Source organism: Cydia fagiglandana, chromosome 14 (genome assembly GCF_963556715.1).
Source record: "Cydia fagiglandana chromosome 14, ilCydFagi1.1, whole genome shotgun sequence".
In the NCBI taxonomy this organism is placed as follows: domain Eukaryota; kingdom Metazoa; phylum Arthropoda; class Insecta; order Lepidoptera; family Tortricidae; genus Cydia; species Cydia fagiglandana.
Window position 1 is genome coordinate 106,094 of NC_085945.1, and position 12,096 is coordinate 118,189.

Here is a 12,096-nt window from a genome sequence, read left to right on the forward strand (position 1 = left end):
TGACAACTTTTTTAGTTAAGTACATAACTAACAAATTTCGTGTCATAAGAATTGTATGTACTAATAAAAAAAATGATAATCAAAAAATAATAATGATAATTAGGTATATTGTTGGTTAATATAAGTGATTTTGATCAAATCATTATGAATATTATAAAGGCTGAGTACTGGGTCCACAGAGGCTGCTTACTGGATTTTGGAGGCTGACTACTGGAGAAAAGTGCCACTTTTTGTTTAAACTAAATTAGAGATATTATAAAGAGGATTATTATTTTTTTAAATATTTTGTTTTAAAATTATGATAAACAATTGATCTAACTATGTCATTTGTTTAATTATCCGACTAATCCTGTAGAAATGCCGAACGTTCAAACTTAAAAAAGTCGTTATAAGGCTGACTACTGGTGCCTTTACCCTGGCGAATGTCCTACATAATTCTACCTACAGATAAATACACCGTAATAAATCAATAATCCTATTTAACCGTTTTAGTACACCTAACATAATTGAATGATCTACGTCACCGTTTCCGTATTAGGATCTGATTGGTGGGCTAGGATGCTCTCACGTCGTGGAGAAGCCAAAGCTTGCTCATCCCACGCCGGTGAATACTGCACCGGATCCAATGAGTAGAGTGAAGGTTCAGATGCGGCGTAGCGCTGCCGGTCGCTTCTTCATGTAGAAGGTAGGGGCGCCGTAGCAGTGGAATTGATCAGGTTCAGACGAGGATGCTCTGAGACAGACACTCCGAAGCCGCAGATGGAACAAGGCTCGCTGCCGATGCCGCGCCCACTCGTGAACCGGGAATTGAGAAATAAATAGTGTTTAATAAAGTATTGAGACATTGGTGTATGTCCCTAATCACTGGCATACTTTTTATGCAAATAAACAACCAATCATTTTTCAAATGATGGTCAAAAAGTAAATTATGTATACATGAAAGCATAGGTTGATTTGACATGTCTACATACAGGCATGTCAAATCAACATCGAGATAAAATTAAATCGGAACCAACGCACCGTTTGAACTAGCTTCTGCCACCTTGTCCACAAGTAGATCTCCTTGATACCATATGTGCGAAGTCTGCATCTTGACTTGGAGCCTATACAGAGGAGTTTCCAAGGTGACGAGAATACTCTCTGAAGCGGAAGCAGTCTGGAACCGTTGGCGGGACTCGAAGCTCGTAGAAGACGTAAACCGAGAATTTGATAAATAAACAGTTTTAGTTATATGCTAATACATTTAATTATTATACCTACAACGTTCGTTAATTTCACGCCCATACTATTTAAAGAAATCTATGACTGATATTTATGGCTAAAGTAGCTAAATACCTACATTAAATGATAAAATTATAGCCGCAGAATGTAACACTACCTCAATCTAATTGAACGCATCTACCATTTCATTTATATCTAAATCAAAGCACGTCTCACAATTACTCATTAGATAAACGTCAAAAATACATACATACACACTAATTATTTCCTTTCTGAATTCTCTGTCGAAGTAGTAGATATTTCTATTAAGAATAAATATTTAACACTAATTACATATGTGGTATTCGTAAATTAAGTAACACCCGTAACCTGTAACACTAGAAGGGTTGTTAGTTAACCTACAATCATAATCACGCTCATTTGCTACTAAATATACTTTAAATTACAGCTAAAATATTCACAGCTCAAATATTATGTACTTGACAAAACATATTACCAACCTCTCTCACGTAGCAATGTACAAATTGCAGAACATTCCCAAAAAGCGGAAACGTTCTCGAGAATGTTCTCAGAACATTCCTGCAACATGGAAATTATTGTTTAAACAAGAGAATATACTTGAAATAAAGTTTAAATAGGCATAACTTAAAACTAAATGTTATTATGCATATATTATTGTCTATTACAGTTAGCTATTTTGTTGATGTGATAAATTTACCAATAAGTTGCTTAAATTCTCACTTTATATCAGAGAACATTTCGACTTTCGACAAATTTTTCCAAAATTTTTTTTAGTTTCATTAGAATCTAGAGGCCTCTATCTCCCGCCATGCCAAATCTCAGCGCGCTCGGACCAACTTGAAAAAATTAAAAAATAAAAAGTCGTCCATTTTGTTTTTTTTTAATGCAGTTTGTTTTGTCTCGGGGCCCTCTATGACATTTGGTCGAGCACCCCCCACCTATCACGCACCGTTTAAAAGTTGCCATACAAAATAAAAGTGGCCAGTTTTCCCGCAATTGTAGCATTTTTCCAAAAAAAATTTTTTTCATAGGTATCTAGGGGACCCCGAGATTCCGTGACCAAAATTTCAGCGCGCTAGGACAAAATTCAAAAAGTTTAAAAAAAAGTCGGCCATATTGAAAAAAAATGGCGGCGTCAAAAACTGCCAGGGTCCCTCTATGACATTTGGTCGAGCACCCCCCACCTAAGTCTGACCGTTTGGCCGGGCCGTCATACATTTTTCTGACCGGAAGCGGACGACCAAAAGTCGGAATTTTCTGGGGGTAAGGACTACACCTAAACTATCGTGAATATTCATGGTATAAACTACGATAAATAAATAAATTCTCGTTCTCGAGAACATTCTCAGAAGTTACCGAGAATTTCTCATGTGGAAAGTTTCGCAACTTTGGAAAGTTCTCGTGCGTGCATTGCTACTCTCACGTCATTGCAATTGAATGCATTATTCTATATTCACATTTCACATGAACACTGAAACATCTATCTTCAATATTGAGTTAATGTAAGCACATAAGCACGATTTATGTTTTCACCAAATAGATATATTTGAATATACTAAACTCCAACCCTTTTGTCATAGTTATTAGAATAACACTATCGTATTAAGATCGGACTTACATTAACCATAAACAGATATTGTACCTATGTACTTCTGTCGCACAATGGAGGGTATAATCTAACACGATCTATGTAAACTACCCGCTATTCATACGACGAGCATATAAAAGAATGATTCTATTTTAACTCGTCAATATCAAACAAGTCTACAATCCTATGGATAGTAGGAGATTACTGCAGCCTATGGACGAATGCAACATGTATGTTTGTTCCTCAAAATATAAAAGGACATGCAAATAATTAGGTATTAATGAATTAACGTACCGTCACAAGTAGTTCATTGGCAGCGGTCACGTGATGGCTTCGTGTAATTATACACGCCCATGGTCTAGGTGAAGCTTCGCTCGATGATTGCGAGATGCAGTGCTTTTGGTAGCTGCTCCGTGGTGACCACACGCCCGGTCTTCACGCCCATGGCTCCACCATGGTACCAGGTGCTGTAAGTTGCGTCTCGCCCATTGAGGTTGCTGGCTCTTGTCCAAATCTTGAATTCGTGAAGACTGCAGGTAATACTCATATCTGCGAACAAGCTTAACACATGGTTTTCCTTACAAACTAACACTCACAGGACTCCCTTTTGACTCGATGCTCTGCCGACGGGAAACGCCTCGAATCCTCTTTTCGGTCCCTTAAATAACCTCGCTCGCGGTTTTTCATGAGAACCCCTAAACCGCCATGTTAATGGAAGTTCCTCAATGGTCAAATCAAAATCCAAAGATTTGATTGGTTAACATTTGCCACCCTTGCATATGATTGGCCTACTTCATTCCCGCGTATTTTGATTCATCTGCCTTACAACAGATGGCATCTCTAAGGATAACATGAATAAATTAAAAAGCACAATGAAGTAGTAGTATTTAATTAACTAAGCAATAAATAATGCTTTAATAATTTTCATTTAAAAATATTAAATTATATAATTTTGCAGGGTAGTAAATAATGAATCAAAACTAAGCTACCTATTAGTTCACTGATTAGAAGCCAGATGGCGCTCCGACTCCACTGTCGCATTAACAGTGCCAATATAACGCGGGAAATTCAATCCTAACAGATTCAGTAATTTCCGAGAGAGAGTAAATACATGAATGTAGATGTCAGTCTGTTACAAGCTCCGCACGCGCACGTGCACGTCACGCACACGCAGCCGGTGTGCACAGACCTTCAATCAGCTCCTATAATTACTACACGACATATCGCTTCAGCTATGTGGGTAGTGGTACTTGGGTAGGTGGGTGGGTAGTATTCACTTATTTTATTATGAATAATTATTTAAGGTAGTTAACACTCAGAGAGCGTATTTATACATACATATAACAATTAATTAAATTTTATTATTTTGTTAATGTAATTTTGTTAATGTAATTTTATTAATGTAATTTTTGACGATCACGATGAGAAACATAATTTTGACGAATGTAGCAAATTTATAGTGTAATTTTGATCTTGAAATAAAGAAATCTAAATTTAAATCCTGAGAGAGCCTTCAAAAAGCATTTCTTAACCCCTCCACCGTCCGTTTACTACGCGTACGAGTAGTACAGTTTGCACGTGCCCCTCCCCTCCCCCCACCCCCCCCCTCCGTGCCGCGCCGCGCCGCGCCGCGCCGCGGATCGGTTCGCGTTTATGCTGATGATCGATGCACCCCGCGCCCTTAAATTTTACGTACCGCAGACTAAATCTTTTATGACTTTATCCCCCCATCATCGGAATTTGAATATGCGGCGAAAAGAACGAAAACTGGGCTGCGATTACACTTATCTCAATAAAACACAAGTAACGGCGTAGCGTAGGCGTTCAGCGTCGAACTTTATCGACAGATTTTCCTTACCATTCAATATTTTTATTTGGCTTCACTCAGACTTGATGTACTGAAAGAAGTGGCATATGGTGTACTGTACGTAGCGCAGAGCGTACGCTCTACTCGTATTCGGAATTTAATAGCGATGTAACTTTATACGATTATTAAAAATACAAAGCTTAGTATATTTACAGATTTTTATTGTGATGTAATATACAGTTTTATTCTACGTAGGTAACTAGGGAACAATCAACACCCGCGCCCCAAAATGTTGTTATGTCCACAAAGGCCTTCGTCGCAGAAAGATGTTATTGCAACCAACCCATGCGCGTTTAGTTAACATTACAACCACCTACAGCGACCATGGTCTCCTGAATTTAATTTGATCAAACTGAAACCGGAAAATGCGAGAGCAACTTTTCCGACGGTTTTACCAGTACATCTGAATCATCATCATCATTTCAGCCTATATACGTCCCACTGCTGAGCACAGGCCTCCTCTCATGCGCGAGAGGGCTTGGACTATATAGTCCCCACGCTAGCCCACTGCGGATTGGGGACTTCACATACACCTTTGAATTTCTTCGCAGATGTATGCAGGTTTCCTCACGATGTTTTCCTTCACCGAAAAGCTAGTGGTAAATATCAAATGATATTTCGTACATAAGTTCCGAAAAACTCATTGGTACGAGCCAGGATTTGAACCCCCGACCTCCGGATTGAAAGTCAGACGTCATATCCACTCGGCCACCACTGCTTCTGAATACTTTAAAGTTAATAGAATTTGTGTTCAACTGAGGATTTAGTAAGGAAGCAGTAAAGTTTAACCATAAAATAGGTAGTAAAAGACCTCGCTTTGTAATCTATCCAACCAAGAGCGACATTCAAACTTTACATTTGATTTAGATTTAATCAAACAGACATCTGAGGCTGCCTTGAACGGGGGCATTAAGTATCCTGTGTATAACAAGCTAAAAGGGATCCAGTCAGTGAACGAATCCAGTACTTTAACAGAACTTTTACTAAGAAGGGAAGTCTTTTTGCAAAAACTCGAAACGGCTCAATCAACCTATTATGTTCGCTGTAAGTTTCGTTGCAAGTATTTCCTAAGCTTTAAAGTTAGAGTTAGAGGGGCTACCGCGAAAACAGAAATTCTCAAATTGCGGGGATCTTTCTCTTTTACTCCAATGAAGGCGTAATTAGAGTGACAGAGAAAAATGCCCGCAATTTGCGAACTTCGATTTTCGCAGTAGTAGGTTTAACAGTTAAACCGTTAACCCAGTGTCAAATTGTACCCTGGTAACCATGGTAACTCTAGGTTTAACCAGTTAACCCGGGTTAGTGGGATATGGTGCAAGTGGCCCTAATACGGATAAATGTTGCCTATCACTAGAGTGATTACTAGTTGACTGAGTGTGGAGCGACTCGAGCGCCACGTGCACTGTGCAGCCGCACCGCACGTACTCGAACTCAACGTGAGTGATGACACGAAGTGTCGCTCGTTATCTGTAATGGCTCACCGCACCGTAGCGTTCGTAAACATGCAACACAATACACGTCATTAAAGTCTACGATCCGATCACGACCACGCCATATCTGGCCCAAAGTCAAACTCAATACCGGCGCCGAAATAGCATAGGTACCTACTACCTAATTCATCAATAATAATAAATAACGCCTTATACTCGAACTCCAGTCTTGACACCAATACCTACAAACCTTTTCTTATGGTAATGTACTCGCATATTATGTATTAGGTACTTACTGGAGTTATTTACGCACTTCTCCGGAAATTAGGCCTGAGTCTAAGTAATGGATCGGCCGGAGCGGAGACGAGCGCGCATTCTCATCATTTTCATCAAGTAGGTACCCCGGTAGGTATACACGCCACTCGAACTCCGGGTCAATGCCCTCCGCGTCTCTCCACTGATTTTTTACAAGATTTTACTTAGTAATACGCGTCCCCTGTCCGTCAGCGAATCTTGTTTAATCCATTTCTTATAGGTAGAGTTGGATAGAGCGGAATTTTGCACGCATATTATTTCACATTGAATAGAGTTTTAGAAGGTGGCTATTGGAAGCATATTTAAACACTAATAAAATACAAATTCCTATTACAAATTCAAAATAACTCTTGTCTGTCTATCTTACCTATTCACAGTTAAACGGCTGAAACGATTTCGATGAAATTTGGTATGGATAAGAGAGTTTGAGGGCTAGACCTGGAGAAGGGCATAGGATAGTTTTTATCAATCACCATTATCATTTTTCACAAACACAACCCCGTCCCTACTAGTGCAAGCTTAGACTATTTTGTAATCAAATTTATTTACATACATACTTTCATGCATAACTAACGACTAAAATGCCATAATACCTACTAAACAATTATAAAAAGGACCAGAAACTCGATCTTTTAAAATTTAGTTAAACGTCTTGGACATTTCAAAGACATTCAACTTAATTTTTGAGGAGTCCGGGAATTCGGAACACGGCGCGAGAATTAAGTAGATGTACCTCCGAGAATACTGGCACATTGAGAGACAACAAAGGAATTTCTTTAGGTACCAACTAGGACATTAAGAAAAGTAATTTGGAAGCTAAACGTGTTTGAGCACTCGACCCTAACCTATCATGTAACGTCTCAAACATTATCTCATTCAACATTCTTACATACCTACTGATCAATCCAGCATGTGTGTAGTGTGTTATTCTTTTAGGTACCGTAAACCGGGGTTACTTTGATTTGCGGGTCGACTTTGATAGCAACTTCTCTCCGCTACTAAAGTCTTTGTTTTAACGAGTTGAACAAAAACTTCGCAGTATTTTTTTCTTTATTGGAAACACTGATAGTTGTTTCACCGCGTAGTAAGCGGATGCGAGTGTAATATTATTATTTCGTCTAGAAAAAAAAAATTAATGGCGGGTACGCTTTTCTTCCTGATTTTATTGGTTGAAAAACTTTGACTGTATTTGTGTCAATAATTGATATATGTAATTTTATACTGTCTTACGTTAATCAGTGTTGATTCGCGAGTAGGGAATGCAAATCGGTTATTTTCGGTTATTTTTTGTATGGAAATAATCAGTTATTAACCGAAACCGCGGTTATTTCCATACAAAAAATAACCGATTTGCATTCCCTATTCGCGAGTTTATAAAAAAATACCAGAATTCGACAACCTCCACATGCGCACGTAGCCGGGGAATCCATGGGTCGGGGTGTCTTTGATCACTTATACGTGGTGAAATTGATCAAAAGATTAAAGAATTATTTTGGCAGCTTACGATTTTTTTAATGTATTTTTTTCAATCATAAAGTAATAAATAGGCATCGTTTGAGTCAGTGGAAGAGTTAGAGGTTATAGAATTATAAATTTGTATCTAGGAGTTGATCTCTGGAACTGCTTATCTGATTATAAATATTCTTTTACCCGTTTCTTCCATACCGTTGTCGTATGGAATTAAGTTTCTGGGTGGAATTTGGCTATATTTTATCCTGCGGCTTTGCTTTAGGTGTTTTATTATACGTGCGTAAGGCCACCAGCCCACCATGGCATTAATTCTACAATAAATAAATATGCATTGTTTTTTTATAGAAATAATGCCATAGACTACAAAAAATAATATCGGGTAACCAGACTACAAAAAATACCAAGAAGAACAACTTAATGATGCATTCGCAAACATTGGCACAAAATCTTTTCGTGCCGCATCGAAAGCACACAATATTTTTTATAGAACTTTATACAATAAGTGTAAAGGTAACATATCAAAAACCCGGGTGCACAGACCAAATTTACTGAAACGAAAAAGCTTGCAATTCAAAAATCTGTTGCTAAGTGCGATGATAAGTTAAAATCCTACGTTATTATATTATATTTTTACGTATATTAGGATCGTCAAAAAATGGTGCCAAATTTGATCAAAGTAACCCCGGTTTACGGTATTTGTAAACGAATGCGACGGGCTGCGCCATGCAGCGTTGCCTTATTCAGAGAACTGGAGACGTGCTGCATGTTACGCATCTCGTGTCATCTTAAGACGTCTCTAAACACTAGCGTCTCCCTGCTCGACGCAGCGTCAGTGCAACTGCGCAGTGACACCGTTTTCCATACCGCTGATTAGACGCCGACACTTACGACGCTAGTGGGGGGTCTCTATTTGAAGTATGTATTTGGAACATCTTAAAGACGTGTAGGTATTCGTTTGTGCGCAGGATCCTGTCGGACGCGCGCGGGCTGACCGAGCTCCCGTCGCTGGAGGGCGGCGAGCGGCTGCACACGCTGCGCGCCGACCGCGCGCGCCTGCGGGCGCTGCCGCTGGACCTCTGCGTGCACGCTCCTCATCTACGGGTGCTGTGAGTGCTTTACATTCTTTTTAATACAGTTGCTCAAGAAGTGCTACTTTACGTAGCTGTTTAGCGTGCGGAAAGTTGGTTATCTCGAACTAGTGCTTTTTACTTTTCCAATTTTTTTTAATTTATACTTGTTCCAATTCACGACTACTTATTGATGAGTGTTAATATTAGTTTCCTTTAAACGTCGTAATCAGCATAAAAACCTACCGTTAATGTAAGAATACGAAAAATATTACATATTTCATATTTAATTACTTACCTCTTCATCATTATAACACGTTTATTTTTTAATATTCTCTTTTAATAAACATGATGTTCAAATATTCTCATTAAGGAAACTGTAAGTCTAGTTTTAAGAAAGGTTCCAGTGTTATATATAACTATGAAAGACTGTTTGTTTCTTAAATAAATAAATAAATAAATAAAATAAATAAATAAATATTCAATATTGAAAATTCCGTTCTTAATAAGTTGACTGAATGGAACGGAATAGCTGCCAGACGCCCATAGATATAATATACTTAAAGACGACGTCTAACCGAGCTGTCACTGTTACCACTTTTGTTTAGTGTACGATTAACAATGTTTTTCTTATTTTTTCGCAACTGTATTAAAAAACGTCGTTCGATACACGTGCGGAAATGTCATTCTTCAAGTTCAAGTAATGACATACCTTCCGCACTAGCATCGAAATGTACTATTTTCACCTCAGCAGCTCGAACAAGGGTACTTTGCTTCTTAAAAACAGTGAGCTAAATGCGATTTTGCTCACTGAGTGAGACAAAATGACATTCAAGTGACCTTTATAGTCAAATGTCATTTCAACATGCGGGGTCTAATACAAGATCGAAATACTGGGTTCTATTATCTCTGTCCCTTTCACACTGTTAGCAAAAAGAAACATACAAAAAAAAGTTAAAACGACATTCAACGGTATATTGACTGTTTTTAATAGACCCCTCAGAACGCATCGTCGTTCCAAACGACGTACTAGTACGAGTATAAATTCTTAACAATTAATTATTTAAAAACGTTTAAGATTTGATAAAATCTGATAAAAACATTATATTTTACGTATTTTATAGTACAATTAAAATAATGAACTCAAAAAATACACAGATTATCGCGCAAAATTTTACTATTATTTTTATTTTACTTTTAAAAATTTCTACTATAAGTAGTTGACAAATAATACAGTCCGAATTGCGGATACGTACGTTACAAAGTTTCTTTTTACAAAAAAAAATTGTCAATTGAAGTGTCAGTTGATGTTCGTTATTTCCATATTGTTTTGTTTTTGTGTTCGATTGCGGTAATTATACTTAATTGTTTGTATATCTTATGAAAACTTAACTTATATTAAGTGACGAAGAAGGATTACATTTGTCAAGTTGTCTAATAGGTAAGTAAGTATGTTCTCACTGCTCGGGTGAAAAATTTTGTGTACTACACGAGATCAAAGTTATTTACATCTCGTGCGCTTTTGAGTCCCTTACTACGCTCAAGATACTTAATTAGATTCACTCGCTAGGTACGCTCGTGAATGGATTATAGAATCTTTCGCTTGGACGGGACTCAATATAAGCACTCGAAGAAATATAAAACTTTGATCTCTTGTTGTACAAATAACTATTATTGGCTAAAGGCATAAGCAGTCGTTGTTGCACTCTTACAGCTGCGGTTAGTGATCAAATAGGTATTCCACTGTGTTTGATTTCCACGCGCGGACGGAGCCGTTGTTGAATTGAATACGATAGGTACATATATTTAAAGGGTATACTTAACAGGCGTAATGGACAACATTCTGCATGACGTCAGTCTCGTTAACAACTAGGTATAATGCCGCAAATTAATTTTGGTGCTTTTAACGAAGTGTGAAAAGCGTGCCGCAACACTTTGTCGCAGTGAAGCTGCCACAATCCCGCCCGGCAGGCAAGGGCGACAAGGCCTAATCCCCGATCGCGGGCCATTTGCATATTGAGTGGAGCGGTGGCGCGCTAATAGTCTTCTGGCTTTGCGTCCTAACTGGGTGCTAAAACGTACGTAAGCGACAGGCTTAGCCGTTTTGAAATGAGCCCTTTTATAAAAGGAGCCAAGTCCGGCACCTCGCGCAAACACTCAATTTGTCGGCTTTTTGCGAGCACTCGATTTGCATAATACCAGCGTCTGATACAGCTTACATTCTGGCGCGGAAATGAAAAGATGTAGGAGCTTTTGTCGTGTTCAGTGCTCGTTTTCAAATTTAAATTGGAGTGGAACTGGATTGCTAAATCAATTTAAAAATGTTAATTGAGTCGGTAATAAGTTGTATAGTGAAAGCAAGATCTTGCAGGACGAGGAAAGCTTTTCTAGCCTTTTCAAGCTTCTCTTGCAAACAGTGTTGATCAAAGCTGCATCGACAATCGTGACATACGGTTCCTGCATGGACACATCATAGAGACTTATAATATGTGTAGATAAAGCAGTGTGTGTACATACCTAATTAGGCATTAAACCATACCAATACAAAGCCTTTCATTATGTGGCGTTACATAAACTAGGTAGGCACTATTTAATCGTATGAGGGTATGACGATATATTGTCAAAGAAAACTCATTTATAACATAATAAGTGTTATAAAATGAATATAAAACTAAAAAATTAAAAATACCTATAAAATTTTTGCACCCTTGGTACGGTGCCCATCACGCAGGCAGCGTTCCCGCGCTGGATTGCTATGGCCAATCTTAAATAATAAATAAATATTTAATTATTACTTACCTAATTGTTGTTTGGTGTTTGTGTAAGATTGTCTCATAATATTAATTTGTTTATTAATATTGAAGGTTTGCGACTTGCGAGTGTTGCGATGCAACCATTGCACAGCCTCGGCGTCAAGTCGACTATCTGTATTTATTTATTTATTTTAACAATATATTTACACGGCATTACAGACAAGCCAATACACCGAGAAATTAAACATTGCAACACACACAGTATACCAACACATGAAATATATAAGGTGACATTAAACGTAAATGCTGGACAGCCTGTCATCCATCATCTCGCAGAACTTCAGACATTCACGGCACACAGTCG

The 12,096-nt window shown here is 38.1% G+C and overlaps 1 protein-coding gene across 1 annotated transcript in view; it reads left to right on the top strand.

Annotated features, from left to right (window-relative positions):
- Positions 1-12,096, top strand: part of LOC134670873 (lutropin-choriogonadotropic hormone receptor) — a 94,806-nt gene that overhangs the window by 61,400 nt on the left and 21,310 nt on the right. The window contains exon 9 of the mRNA XM_063528688.1: positions 8,878-9,018. Coding sequence (XP_063384758.1) covers positions 8,878-9,018 — 141 coding nt within the window. The remainder of the gene's footprint in view (positions 1-8,877; positions 9,019-12,096) is intronic.